Source organism: Epinephelus fuscoguttatus, linkage group LG24, assembly GCF_011397635.1.
Source record: "Epinephelus fuscoguttatus linkage group LG24, E.fuscoguttatus.final_Chr_v1".
Lineage (NCBI taxonomy): Eukaryota > Metazoa > Chordata > Actinopteri > Perciformes > Serranidae > Epinephelus > Epinephelus fuscoguttatus.
In genome coordinates this window covers 16,740,259-16,755,803 of record NC_064775.1, presented here as the reverse complement: position 1 = coordinate 16,755,803, position 15,545 = coordinate 16,740,259, and the positions used below count along the sequence as shown (strand labels likewise).

The 15,545-nt window shown below is 43.9% G+C and overlaps 1 protein-coding gene across 3 annotated transcripts in view; it reads left to right on the top strand.

Moving 5' to 3' along the window:
• LOC125884958 (receptor tyrosine-protein kinase erbB-4-like) overlaps positions 1 to 15,545 on the top strand; it is a 396,776-nt gene that overhangs the window by 325,553 nt on the left and 55,678 nt on the right. For all 3 annotated transcript variants that reach the window (XM_049570285.1, XM_049570286.1, XM_049570284.1), the window contains exons 18-19: positions 10,760 to 10,882; positions 11,511 to 11,609. In XM_049570285.1, coding sequence (XP_049426242.1) covers positions 10,760 to 10,882; positions 11,511 to 11,609 — 222 coding nt within the window. The remainder of the gene's footprint in view (positions 1 to 10,759; positions 10,883 to 11,510; positions 11,610 to 15,545) is intronic.

The following is a 15,545-nucleotide window of genomic DNA, read 5'->3' as shown; positions in this document are numbered from 1 at the left end:
AAAAACCGGCGCTCCTTGCACCCTCTATCACACTTTCCACAGGCTCTTTCTGGCTGATGAAACCGCGCGATAGGCTTTGGACTGGCTGGTGAATGTGGATTCTCTATTCAAACGAATAATAGAGCTGAGTCTGTGAATGGAGATCAAGCTTGTCTGGGTGAGGGATTTGGGGACAGCGAAGGCTCAGGGACTCCCCCCTCTCTCTTTCTCTCTCCCTATCTGCCACGGCTTTTTTAAACAGAGAGCTCACCTCTTGTGTCAGACAGGAAAAAGATGCCTCCAGTATGCGCTGTCAAGACGCGATCTGAGCACTCAGCCGACATTTCCATATCAAGGACACGTGTGAAGGCTGTTGCACGGTGTTGACTCGCAAAACACACAGCTATTTCATTTCTTTATTGTTGTCTTTGTTTTAATATTCTCTGTCTCTGTCTTTTCGTGCATCCTCACCTTCTAGTTTTCCTTTTTGTTCCTCATTTTGATCTCTGTATCTCCATTTATCTGTCTGTCTCCCCTGTGAACAAACACTTTATTCTTCTATCTTTTTAGCTCTGTTTTTGTTTTCCCTTCTCCCTCTCTCTCACCTTGAAAGAAAGCCAGTCTCGCACTGCGGCGCCTCTTAAGGAAGCCCCTGAAAACAAATTGCTTTGCTCGTAGGGAGAGACAGCACAAACAGCAAAGTCCCCTCACTGTTGCGGCGTGACCCCGGGCCTTGAACTCTGACCTCAGTCCAATGAAGCAGGACTAATGCACTTGGAATTGCCCTCCCTTTCCCTTCTCCTCCCCCAAGGTCCTCTTCCAGCTGCTTTGTACAGCCATAGGCCATGTGAGTGTTTCAGCACCACAGGCTACGGACAGCTCTCACGCTGCTTACACACTCTCCTCTGCTCTCTTACAAGAAGGATTTCAGCGTTCGGGGGAGTTGGACAGCTCCCGTCGTTCACTCCAGGGCAGGCTGGCTGAACGGAGGCACGGGATGTCATTACAAATGCATGTAGTGCAGCCAAGCATTGTTCACATATACTGAGCCTCATGTAAAATTTAAGTCCAGATCCCAGTGATTCAGAAGACGCCAAATGCGTCATGTTGAATATCACAGAGGTGTGAAGAGCAAAGCTTTTCTGTTTGGTACACAGGCTTAGCCAAAACATAAAGCAGATACAAAACATGGGCTGTTTTTATGGAACTTAGGGGCATCACTTATTTTTATATGTGGTCTCCCAGTTTTAAATACACCAGGATGTCTACTCCTACTGGAACTGTATGGATATATATATTTATTAAAACAAGTAGGATCTTGTTTCAGCTGGTTTTGAGGTTGTTTCTGTTGTTTATGCTCAGCAACATCTGAGAAAAGGAGTCAGATGATGCAAGAAACAGCAGGAGTCAGAAAATCAGGCTGATCCGAAGGTATTTGGTAGAAGAAACTGAGAAATTATTCCTCTTACAAATCCATTCCAGTTTACTGGGTTCAGCTTTGACCTGCTTTTGGTTTTCCATGCACACATTTTCCCTGTTATTACAGGCTTGTTTGCAGCCTGTCTAATTGTCTAAACCAGTGATGATGCACTGGGGCCTGTATGGTGGGGGGACCCAGAGAGAAAGCGGGCTCCTTCCAACAAAGTGTTGGGGTGGAGGATGGGAAAACGGGAAACAGTGATGGGCGAAAAATGAACAAACAACTCTTTTTAGTGCACAGTATGTACCGGACCAGCCTGTCAAATGTCCAAGTGTTCGTGAAGCATCAACTTTTCCTGCTAACCCCCTCGCTGTTATTGTAAGGTACGGCTTAAGCTGCGTGCTACTCCTAAAGTGGCGTGGTCATTCCTTTTCCTGTTGCTCATTTTGTTGGCAGTACTGAATGAAGTGAGGACCAATGAAGTCAATCTTGAGTCGAGACCTCAGCCAGCCAAGGTTGATGGTGCATTCATGTGCTCCACTGATAATTGCTCAGATCGTTTAAACAACGTATTGATAATGAAGAGCAAAGGGAGTGAGCCATGAAATATGATCAGGAACTCATTTTATAGATTATTCCGATATGACATGAACGCAACACAAAGCTATAGAGGTAACTGGGACATCTGCTACTGCTACACATGCTCACTCCCAACCACTTGTTCAGTAGCCCTACATATCAAACTAGGACGCTCTAGGTACCCCTCCAGCATCTGTTTTGGACACTCAGGGACGGCCTGTCAATTTATTATCGTTACATGTTTTTTCCATTCATTCATATTCTGTAACTGCTTATCCTGTTAGTGGTCACGGGGGAGCTGGAGCCTGTCCCAGCTGACATAGGGCGAGATATAGGTACACCCTGGACAGGTCGCCAGACTATCACAGGGCTGACACATAGAGACAGACAACCATTCACACTCACATTTACACCTACGGACAATTTGGAGTCACCAGTTAACTTGACGTGCATGTCTTTGGACTGTGGGAGGAAGCTGGAGTACCTGGAAAAACCCACGCTGACACAGGGAGAACATGCAGACTCCCCACAGAAGGGCGACCCCACCCTGGATTCGAACCAGGAACCTTCTTGCTGTGAGGCGACAACGCTAACCTCTTTTCAACATAAACTTAGAACATAGGTAAAAAAAACTTCATTCTTAGGTTTACTTCCTTAGATTTAAGCAACGCACATGGTCAGGTTTAGAAGAAAACATCATGGCTTGGCGTAAAATAAGCATGTTTGAACAAACATCATATGACATGTGTCACTGGTGTAGTATGCTACACATACTACCACAATACATTGTTATTGAAATAACTTGATTGCCTTTTGGTGTCATACAGGACACAAACCCAAGTGAAAGTCCCAAGTCTGTTTGACCCATCCACCTCCCTTGCCCTTTGCATACTTTCTTGCTCTTTGTACTGTAGCAGTCGAAAAATGCCACCGTCCATAGCATCTTGTACCACCACTAAAGGGTGTGTCGATATCTGAGCGTTAGGATTTGAGCAGTAAGGAATGAGACGAAACGAGACGAGACGAGGCAAGACAAGACGATCAACAGTAGCTATTTTCGGTGTGTTTGTGCTTCATTGGGCCCCTGTTGTAACTACCTTATGCCACTTGCTAGGGCTCTCCTGGGCCAGTGATCTAAACACTTGTATCTTTCTTTTCAGTCATGAGCCCCATGGCTATACTTCACGATAACAGCTTCAGCGAGAAGAAAACATCTACAAGTTAACGGGCATGTTTGTTACTGCCATTTCCAAACACATAACTCCTAAATTCCAGGTCTTACAGTGGAAGCTCGCCACAGAAATCCATGCTCAATAACTACAGTAAAAGAAAGCTCTTTAAATGCAGATAGTGGAGGACGAGTGAGTTCATTGCTGCTGGGATGGGCTCGCTAATACCAAGAATGAATGCCCTTGCATACTGATAAGCACGCTCTCCTGCTATCATGCACAAATGGTCTTAATGAGCTCACTCTGTGTCATTGTGGTTTCCTAAGTATAGTGCAGGAATATTTTACTAGGCCATCGAGATACCCAAAATTCAAGAACAAAATAATGTTGTATCAGACAGTGTTTTTTTGACCTTCAAGCCAGTGGGTTCAGCCTAATTACCACTGGAACCACTCTCATGTATTTATCCCACGTGTCCTGTATTGTGCCTTTTGTTACTTTAACCAAATCTCAAGAGCATGTTTACCCACTATTAGGCCATTGTGACTACAGACAGCAAAATTTTTATCATTACACCCACTGTTATTTCCCTGAATGATTCCTTTTTGGTACCTTTCTAAGTTCTGTGCTTTCGAATAAACAGGAACAGTAGTTAATTGAAAAATGAACAGATACCAGCCCCAGTTACACACAATGTGATTGCTTTAGGCAAAAGTTTGTGGCATGGCAATCTTGTTTCACCTGATTTGATTACACAACACAACAAATGTCGCATTTTATGTGGGTAATGTTAACATTAAAGCCGATACCCGAGGGATCGCAGTGCAACTTTATGTTTGAGGACATTGTTTACTTACTCACTACAGAATAATTCTGGGAATGTATTCCTGCTCGAGGCTTGAACATACTGCTTATTTGTCCAATGAAGCCTTCGAATCCTCTGCGCCGAGCCACTGGCGAGGCTCATTTGGCAAAAGCAAGGTGCATTATTAGCTGGTAAATAAAGTGGCGTGGTGAGTGTGTGCGAGTGAGAACGAGCTCCAGAGAGTTTTTCAGGCCATGGGTGTGCATCTTATTTAATAGACCTCTCCTCTCTGCTCCTCATCAGTCCAGTCCGGCTCTGTCCTAATGAAACAATAACAGCTACAGCTTGTCACCATCTGCTCATACCACTGCTCCGTCACCTCCTCCCCGCATCTCCTCTCCACTCTCTCTTTCTGAATCTCTTCATTTCTCTCCACCTACGGCATCACTTGTGTTCTTGTTATTCATGCACCAACAAACTGATGCAAATAATGGCCAAATACCAGGCTGATATGATGGATATGACCAAAGTTTGATCCTCTTGTTGTTGTAAATAGAGTCTGCAGACAGTGCTTCGGTGTAATTTATTACTTGATGTAACAAGTTCTATGCAATAGCTTCATTTAAAGGCCTAACATGACACATCTATCACTTAATAGATCACTCTGGTCACCCTGGGTCACCTTGCCTCAAAGCAGGGGTCAGCGGTTTTCATAAAAAGGCAACAAGAAAAACACAGCCTTCCTCCTGCATCTCCCACTCCGTCCTAAGCCCCTCCCACCAGACAAGCACAGGCACGTACACACGCTTCATTCAGTAACCTGTGCGAGGACTAAGACAACATCAGAGGGGCTTTATTGTCTCCCATCTATATACAGTGCAGTACAGTACATAGAGGGAGGAAACTGTGTTTCCCTGGTCCCGCTGCAAAATAAAAGAAAGAACATAAGGTGCAAACAACAAGAGACAAAAACAGGTACAGAACAAGATACAAACACATAGTGCAATCACAAACATGGTGTGCAATAATAGGAAAGTATAAATACAAGTAGAGTTTGAGGTAAAGGGTGCAGACATTTTCTGTGGAACAGTCAGTAGAGCTGGTCTGCTGGGGTTAGCCTTTAACCTAGCATGAATACCTATTCGTTGTCAGTGTCGTGACTTTGGGCTCTGGTCCCTCGTAGCAGGCCAAAGCAGCTTGTTACAGCTTTTCCGTGAGAGTAGCCGTAAGATGGTTGTAGACTTAGTTCTTATGAAAATGACCAGGATGGACAACAGCTTCAAAAGCTTGAGATGACATACTGTGATGAAGGCTCCACCTAGCATTAGCTACATTAACATGAACTTGAAATAGCTGCAGCCATTGGCCTTTGGCTCCCGTTAGCAGAATGCTAAACTATTAGCAATTTTTCTCTTCATCTCTAAAAGGCTTCACCAATATTGATTCATGTCTTATATTTGTTTATTTTTGACTCCCGGTTTTGATAAGTCTGTCTATCCTTTTTTGGATTGCCTTGCAGTAGAGTCAGTCGTTGCCAATGCTGGAATAGTGACTTTTTCTTCAGGATTTTCTGCCATTGAATGAGGCTTTCACCATCTGTAGGGATGTACATTTGTAGAACAGCCAATAGGAATACCCTCTCTCTGAAAAGACCTGTGATTGGCCAAAATCTCCTGACCCAAGCTAGATTTTCTAAAGCTTGGAAACAGAGTGTAGAGGAGGTGCAGAAGTCTTGTTTTCTCTCAGACCACTTAAATTACAATACACTGAAAGGTTATTATGAAAATTTTGCCCAATGATGCCCCCCAAAAACCTGCCTACCCCATCTTTAAGAAGCACGAAGACGTACATCACCCCAATGGATCTTTCAAAACATGGTGATCCAGAAGTTCTTTAGCTCTTTAGCTCTTTAGTATTTAGCCGTATCATTGCAACCATCATGGCCCAATTTTTCTACATTCCACCAAAGCTCTGGAAAGCATTGATTAAGCGCATACAAAATAGTAGCTAACGTTAGCTAGCTAGTAGCCTGAAGCCAACAGTGCGTCAATGTACAGAGTTGAAATATAAAAAAAACAGTAGGCTATTTCTCAAGCACATTTACTCACCTGGCCAAAAACAAGATGACAGTCGTTCAACACTGCTATCTGAGCATTCCAATATCCATATTACCATACTATACAGTATGCCAGATTTAGCGAAAAACAGCATATCAAATGCAGTATGCCAAAAAGGCCAGGATCTTTTATTACATCTGGTGCGATTTTGCAGTATGCAGGCCAGCATTGCTTTTCTGACAATTTGACCCACAATCCTGTGCACAGCGGACGATACATCACATTGATTGAGCCACAAACGCATGACGGCTTGACAGCTGATTGACTGTTGTCAGAAATTGTAATGACGGCTGACAGTGCGTTCAAGAAACTAATGACCAGTTGAACAGTAATAATAGGAATATTAATTAAGTGAACAAAGTAATTATGAATACTACAAACAAATAAAAGGACATAACTATAAAAATAACATTGACAGAGAACTGCAGATGTAATATGTTAGAATCTACAATCTGTGCAGTTATAACTTGCGGCATTTGTTGTATTTCCAATGTAAGAGATATAAAACCAAGAGGGTCAAAGTTCAGGGCGTAATGATATGAGAAAGTAGAATGTCCCGATTGTGTGCATAATGCATGCAACAAAACATTCTTTTTAAGGGCAGCTGCCAGACCTACTAAAAGTAAAAAGAAAAAGTATGTGATTCGGAATCACCTTTTGTTTCTAAGGTTGTGGAGCCAACGGACACAGAACAGTTCTAGTCTACAAGACTCTTGTGTGCTTTCATCTCGTTCATTGTCTAATAGGAGGTAATTTGTGATGGCAATTTCATTCAGATTGGGCAGTTTAATCAAGTTGTTGAAAAATTGCTTTTCTTCATTTTGTATGGGTCATAATAACGATAACTGTTGCCTGCAGGTTCATCCAACCCCCTTATGCTGTCACTTTCCTCGAGGTCCAATTTGTGAAATAAATGGATTATCACTTCCTGTCCTTCATCTGAATTTTGCTTGTCATAATAGTCATGAGATTTCAAACAAGCAGTTTAGTACCATTTAAAGGTAAATGTTAAACCAGTTGTTGGGTGTTTTGCTACCATCATTCAAATCTGGGTAAAAGTAGTCATTTAGTAGCTGTTCTGGAGCTTTTGAGCTTAACACATGGTCTTCAGTAGCAAATAGAGTTTGCCCAAATGTCATTTTTTCAGTTTCACTACAAACAGGTGATTTTTTTTACACCCTATCTTGGAATTGCTTCAATATAAACTAGGTTTTTAGGACACAGTGGACTGAATGACTGGCCAGGATGGAGCTTTTCACTATCACACAGCCACTGAGTCATGCGCTCACTGCGTCCTCCTGTCATCTCATTCTTTTCCTCTCAGCATTTATCCCTCTTCTCCTTCCCACTGCCCCGACTGCTAACTCAACTTCCTGCAGTGACATCTCAGCAGGCTTACGCTGTGGCGCCTTCAGGCCTGGCCATAACAACAGCCATTAAACGACGTGTCATTGCCGAGCTGCAGGCAATGTCAGCCACTCCGACCGGCCCGGCAGTGCGATCACTGGTCCTATTGTGCTGATGGTTTTATTTCACATTAAGTAAGCGCTTGTATGGCTGACCGACTGATATATGGTCTCATTATATTGTTTGATGGCCGTGGTTAAGCTGGGTGATTATGCCACTGATAAACCGCAGCGAAGGAGGGACCCGATAGGCTGATAGGCTCATTAAGACATGTATTGATCAGAGGCATTGATTTTTTGTGCATGTGTATGTGTGTTATGTGTTCTGATGTGTGCTTTGTGAGTGTGTGTTTGATGCTGATATGAATTTGCATGTGTTGTCAATATTTGTGAATCTGTGTACTGTACATGCATGTATCTGTATGTGTGCTGAGCCACATTTGTGTGTGTACATTTGTGTGTGTGTGTGTGGCCTCTCCTTCCCTCTGGCTCAGATCTTTTCACTGTTCAGTTACAGGTGCCAGCTCCAGCTTTTTTATATTTAGTAGCCGAGGCTTTGTCGAGCGGCTAGTGGTGAGGCGGGTGGCCGGCCAGCTGCTGGGATGCTGTTCAGTGTCAGCTGTTACTGGCAGCCAGGCGGCGCGGAGGAGGCTTGTCATAACCTTGAATTGGAATTGTTTTGTATGTGCACAGCTGGTGAGCTGCTACTCTTTGTCGGCTGTGATAGCAGCTGACACCAGACTGTGATTTGTTTAGCGGTGGGCACGCTGCAGTCCACACTGGTAACTGCCAGTTCTGACAGAACTTCACGTTCACACCCCTGAATTATTTGTGTTTCATAAATGAGTGTGTGTGTTCCAAAATCATGACTATCAGGACAGGGCAGTCACTGTTTTTGGCTGCTGATTTATTTGCTACAAATAAACCTTGATGTTCACCTTGCGCTTCTCCCTCTCGCTTTTTACTTATTATTTTAAAAGGAGTGGCCTCACCCTGCTGCACACTCTTAAGAAATGTTTTATCATTCAGAGTGCCAAGGGGAAGAGGTAGGGATGTCAGTTTTGATTAATTTTGCTTTCTCCTTCGTCTTTGGTTTTTCTGGCAGGCCACAAACCAACATTAAAGGTGCATGGCAACATGCAAATAATGCCAACATTGGCTTTATTTTAAAGAGGAAACAAAAAAATGACGTGAAATACAAGAGGCCTTTTCCTTTAATCTGGTTCTCCATAGCTCTAGCGCTTCATTTCCAAGCACTATTCGTTAAGAGGAGGTGGAATTTTTATGTTTTGTGGTGAAAATGTCTTACCTTTTATTTTATTTTTTGTTGGTTTTGCTGACAGTCAGCTATCCGTGTTAACACATGGAAATGTAGCCCATTATTGACTTCAGGCAAGAGGAGTGAGATTGGTTGGGTAAGCCAATCAGATACAGAGTAAAGCAAAGTAGGGCGGGTCATGCCTTCGCTATCCAAGGAAATGCTAAATTGTGCACCGCTGAGTAAAGCATGTTCATTTTGAGCCACACAATACCTTAAGTGAACAATGTCTAGCTTTGCTGACACAGCTAACAGTGCTAACAAAGCTAGTTAACAAAGCAAATTGAGCTGCTTACTTACCAGGATGACCTTCAGGGAGACCAGTGGGTTGGTACAATGTTTCCACAGCAACGCTGTTAGGTCGAGACAACGTTATTAGCAGTCCCAGCTGCAAATTTGCGAAGGAATGACCCACCCTACTCTGCTTCTAATTGGCTTATCCTGACACCCCACCCCCCCACACCCGACCCTGACTAATCTCATTCCTCTTGCTTAAACTTAGCTAATCAGAGGGGGAGTAGGGCGGGTAATGCCTACCTTAGGAAAAGCAGATTTGCAACCCAGGTGGTGCACAGTGCAGTAAACTAAAAAGTATTAAAATTACTTAAAGGGATAGTGCACCCAAAAATGAAAATTCAGCCATTATCTACTCACCCATATGCCAATGGAGGCCCTGGTGAAGTTTTAGAGTCCTCACATCCCTTGCGGAGATTGGCGGGTGGAGCGGCTAGCATACCTAATGGTAGACGACGCCCCAGACTAACGTCCAAGAACACAAAATTGAATCCACAGAGTACCTACATACTGCTCATCCATAGTGATCCAAGTGTGCTGCAGCCGCGACATAAAAAGTTGTTTCGAAAAACGTCATATGAACTCTGTTTTTAGCCTCACTGTAGCCTGTAGCTCTGACTGTTTCTCTGTGCTCCGCGTTCACGTGTGCGCGCACTCAGGATGATTGGTGATCTCTGAAGAGCAGCAGTCTCGTCAGTACTGATGTCCAGATTCTCAAGTGCAGGCATCGCCAATTCCCAGTCTGAGCAGCAAAGACTTTCCTCATCCGTTGGCATTGCTTTGCATTTGAAACAACTACACCACCAGGTTTCCAGTGCTCGACTCCGGTATTCTGCGGCTGACTGAGGCTCATGAGCTGCGGCGCCTGCTTCGTCCAGTAGCCTGAGTTCAGTCCGTATACTCGGGCTCAAACAAATACAGCTCAACAAAGAAATGCTGTTCCTCCTCAATTTCAAGCTCTTCAGACATGTTGGGCAGTCCTTTGCTAAAAGACTGTAGTGCAAATTATCTTTTAGCTCTGTGGTTACTGTTGTCTCTCCCTGCGGTGCACGTGTCACGTGATGTAAACATGGGTGAGCAAAGCTCATGCTTTCGCTGGTCTTGTGCAGGCGCACACACGTGAGCGCGGAGCACAGAAAAACAGTCAGAGCTACAGGTTACAGTGAGGCTAAAAACAGAGTTCATATGACGTTTTTTGAAACAACTTTTTATGTTGCGGCTGCAGCACACTTGGACCACTATGGATGAGCAGTATGGAGATACTCTGTGAATTCAATTTTGTGTTCTTGGACGTTAGTCTGGGGCGCCGTCTGCCATTAGGTGTGCTAGCCGCTCTCCCCGCCAATCTCCGCAAGGGATGTGAGGACTCTAAAACTTCACCAGGGCCTCCGTCGGCATATGGGTGAGTAGATAATGGCTGAATTTTCATTTTTGGGTGCACTATCCCTTTAAAGATTGACAGGTTTAACAAGTCAAAAATGTTCTTGATGGTAACCCAATGAACGGTTAACTGTTGACACCCCCAGGAAGAGGTTACAGATATTTCCACTTGAAGCAAAAGAAAGGCATGCCTCAGGTTTTACAACATAAGCAGCATCCAAGAGGAATGTTTTTTTATGACTTTTGGCTTTAAAACAGGTGGAATAAATAGTTTAAATGTGTGTTTTGTCAGCTGGTGGAGCCCCTGACCCCCAGCGGAACAGCCCCCAACCAGGCTCAGCTGCGGATCCTTAAAGAGACAGAGCTGAAGAGGGTCAAGATTCTGGGCTCTGGCGCTTTCGGAACAGTCTACAAGGTCAGTGTGTGTATCTGCACATAACACACACATTCCTCATTCAAATGTGGGGCCCCCGCATTATAAATCAAACATCAGTGAGTCAGCTAGATGGCGAAGAAGACACACTCAAGCACAAAGTTTCTTTCAGTGCCCTCTCACAAGTGGAACCACCCTGCTTGACAACTTAGACAATAAGCATAAACATTTCCCTTTGTAGCAGTGTTTCCTGACAGACACGAGCCTAGGGCGGCTCAAGGACCTGGAACAGAAACTGCTGTTTGCTTGCCAACTTCACTACCCTTGGCAAAAATTATTCATACCACCCCGAAACTCGACAAACTCGTTGAATAAATACAGTGTTTTACTACCACCAGCTTTAAATTCCTTGCAATTACAGTATTGATGAGCCTGTTAGATTTTATAACCATTCTTTACTACACTTAATCTGCATTCATAGAGTTAGATCAATTCATAGTTGTGTTATAGCCAGGTGGGTCTATTTGGGCAAAATACAGTGAGTAGAAAGGTTATATTTTTTTTTTACTTTTAAGCCATTAAACACAGGAAGTAGCCATCAAAATCATCAGGGCCTTTTCTATAGGTGTTCATTGAGACTGCATTTATGGTGATTACTTGTATATTTCAGGGCATCTGGGTCCCAGAAGGTGAGACAGTGAAGATCCCTGTGGCTATTAAAATCCTCAATGAGACCACCGGTCCGAAAGCCAACGTGGAGTTCATGGACGTGAGTATTTATACCGCAACAATTTGTGTCCGCTCTCGGGTTTGTGTGCCCGAGCCATAAAGCCTCAGCCTTGTCAAAGAGATGGCCGAGCCTGTCACTTTGTGGGACTGTGCATTCGGCGGTAAATTCTTATGAGAGCAGCATCTCAGTCAGAGCCAGTAATAAAGTGAACTCCACTGTGCTGTACAGCCAGGCATGTATTGAACGAGGCTCTATTAAAAAACAGCACTTGTTTATGAGATACGGCTTTATTGGAATCTAGGAGTGATTGAGGAGGAGAAGAAAAGGAGGAAGGGAATAAGCTGGGGGGTTTCCAATTCTTCCAACCTTGTCTTTGTCACCACCGTCCTCCTTCCGTTCTTCCCCTCTTCCTCTTTCATTCAGCCATCCTTCTTTTCACACACTTATGCCAGCCTTAGACCAAATGATTTTTCAAGTGGTTTCACTCTTGTGGATGTATTTCCAATGTTGGAATAAAAAATGGGAGTTTTGCTAAAGGCGCACTCCTGTGATCTTGATCATTTGGTCTAAGGTGGTCATAAAAATACGTCGGAGCCATCTTTAGTCAGTCTGTCTAAACTTGATACTCAGATACATTTAAATATGTTTAAAGTTGTACGTTTTTAGTTCAGTCAGGAACACTTTAGTCAAAGAAAACTTTATTTCCATTTGCAGTATTATATTCGACAGTATAGCTCTGTTCTGGAGCCTCTCTGCCTTTCCTTGGCCTACACAGAAAGCCTCTTACATTCGCCTACGTGAAGTAGAACTTAGCTTGACATCGTGTCCTGCCTGAACTAACGCTGTGCTCAATTCTTGGCTCAAATACTGAAGGTCAATGATGTAAACATTGTCAGCAACCAATAGCTGCAAACCAGGTAGACAATAAACATGGAGGGGGCTCTGAAAAGGCACAAGAACATAAACACGTCTTGGTTCTGAGAACCTAAAGGTAGAGTTGTAGAGTGAACAAGAGTCTGTATTCAATTCAGCATGTATCTGATCCATTAACCGGCACTTATTTTAGTAAGAATTCTTAATTTTTGAAAGGGTTTGCCTTCCATTCTCATTGTCTCCTTCGATTTGACAAAAATAGCGTTGACATATGACACGTTTTGTCTTGTGCGTTTTTGCAAACACAAGAATTGTTAATATGTCATATTTTGTAAAGGGACTAGAGTGTAATATTTTCCATCAAGAGCAGAATGGGAAATAATTTCAAAAGGAATCTAGCTGTAGTCTTGCAAGTAGTGACCCTGAAAGATCCCCAATTTTGCAAAACCTTATAGTGTCAGGCCAGAAACTCACGTTGTCTTTAAATGTGAGAGGGTTTCAGACTTTAGTCTTTTCAAAGTCTTTTCAAAGTCTTGTAGTGTATGGTAGGCATTAGACTGCAATTGCAAAAGGATAGTAGTTCATCTTCAATATCTTTTTGGATGTTTGCCCTAAATGTTTAAATCTTCTGCACCTCATTATCTAACTAACTACTTCTTCCACCTCCATCTTCTTTTTCCACACTTACCCAAAAGTCTCTGCAGAATATATATTTTTAATTCTTCTAAAAAGTTCATTGATGTTCTTAAAGGATAGTTCAGATTTTTTTTAAGTGGGGTTGCATGAGGTACTTATATTGAGCATAGCGTTAGTTCAGGCAGGACACAGTGTCAAGCTAAGTTCACATTCCGGCTACATCAGCTGATCCAAGCAGCCCAAGCAACCGATGGAGCAGCTGATTGATGGAAGAGAGTCTGTCTATGCAACCAAATGGCGAATCTCATTCAAGGTGCCCTGTTTAAACTGCTCTGGCCTGCCTACTGTTGTTGCTTCCTCTGCAAGCTGCTTTGCAACCCGCCTCCACCCCAGCTCCTTCTTTTCATGTTGTGTCTGATTTGTCAATGTCATTTCTATTTGTCATTGATACTTGCTCTGTTCTGTTCCCACGGGGTCTTTGCTGCTGCTCCCCCTGCCTAAGGATTTCCATGTAGGTGCATGAAAAGGCAGGGAGGTTTGCTCTCTGCCTCAGGCTTTCCTCATTAGTGCATGGAAGGGCAGAGAGGTGTGCCCTCTCTGCTTAAGGTTTTCCACATCAGCATCTTGGAAGGGCAGACAGGTGTGCTCTCTCAGCCTAAGGCTTTCCATGCAGGCGCATGGAAGGGTAGTGAGGTGTTCTTACTCTGCTTTAGCCTTTTTTACGTAAGTGCGTGGAAGGGCAGAGTGGTGTGCTCTCTCCACCTTAGGCTTTCTGTGAAGGCCTAGGAAAGGGAGAGAGGCCCCAGAACAGAACCACACTGCCAAATAAAATACTGCAAATGGAAATAAAGTGGTCCTGACTGAACTGTAGTCAGTGTATTACCTAGATGGCAGTAGGCATGCCCACAGTGAGAAGCAAGCAGTACCTCCACAGAGGCAAAGCAATGCCCTGCTGTTCACAGAGGCAGCAGCAAAATTGGAACTAATTCTTTAAAACATAAAGTCAGTAAAGCTAAATTAATTGATTAGAAGATTGATAAAAGAAAATGCATCAGCTATTCTGCTAACTGATTCATCATTTAGGTCATTTTTCAGGCAAAACTGAGCCAGTATTCTTTTGCTCCAGCTCCTCAGAAACATATATCTTTTGGTTTTGGAACGTCACCTTGGGCTTTAGGAATTCATGATTGGTATGTTTTAGTATTTTCTGGCATTTATAGATGATAAATTGACTGAAAAATAATTGTCGGATTACTGATGCATCATGGCTGTGCTTCCACCCTATTTCCCTTTCTGCTCATTTTTTTTTTCCTCTCTTATTTCTGTCCCTGCATCTTCTTTCCACCTCTCTCCTCTCCTCCTCTCCCTCCTTTCCCCTCTCTTCCTCTTCCCCTGTTTCTCCCAGCGGGGGTCTCTGTCCATCCAGAGCCAATATGCTCTGTCTGCCGGCTTGTTAAACAGCAATCTAAAGGCAGGCTCACGCCTCACCACTGGGAAACTAGCCACTGGAGTGCCAGCTCCAAACACACTCCCAAAATCCACACATACAAACACACATAACCAAACAGGGCGCACTTTACGACAAAAGCCTCCCCACGTGGTGCCGGCATTGCGGGGTGACTCGCTTGTGTTGGCAAAATATGTGAATTTGAATTTCATATGTGAAATGCAAAGGCCTAATGGCACACTAATTTAATGTGCTTCCATGCATGCACACACTTTCACACACACACACACACACACTGGAGCATACACCAGTTTTGCAGGGCTCTGCCAGTATATCACCCAGTGTGTGTGTGTGTGTGTGTGTGTGTGTGTGTGTAAGAGGGGGAAAGTGAGCAAGTGAGCTAGATGGGAAAGGAGGGTCAGCCGGCAGTAATGGAGGTCAGCGCTCAGGGAGATGAGAGAGAAACCAAAACACACACACACACTTGGGCACACACACACACACACACACACACACACACACATAACGTTTGCACTGGGAGTGGAAAGCAGAAGGAAGAGTTTAGCTGGACATAGTTTACGAGTCGCGGGTCTTTTGGGATCACAGAGTGAGAATAAAAGCGCTCTACTTCTTTCTGTTACACACACAGATGTCCTCCTTTGCTTTTCCCCTTCCTCCCTCCCTTTTTCTTCCTCTCTTGATCCCAAGGTGTGAGGTACGCCTGGCGTAGAGGTGGTTGGAGTTGTAAAATGTTGAGCAGTTGGGTGGGGGTGGGGGTGGGGGTTGGGGAGCAGGTGGTTTTATGAAGTGGAGATGTAGTGGCACTACCTTGGGCCGGGAGGCTCTGTTTAAATCAGGGCACTGATGGTGCCAAAAGCCTCTCTATGGCCTATTGCCCCCTTCCTGTTTAGAATTAATCTACTCACACCCACACCGCCACCACTCTCCCTCTAAGCTCATTCTTTAGCACCTAAATTTAAAAAGGCACCTCATCTATCTATCAGCTGCCCCAGGGGCCA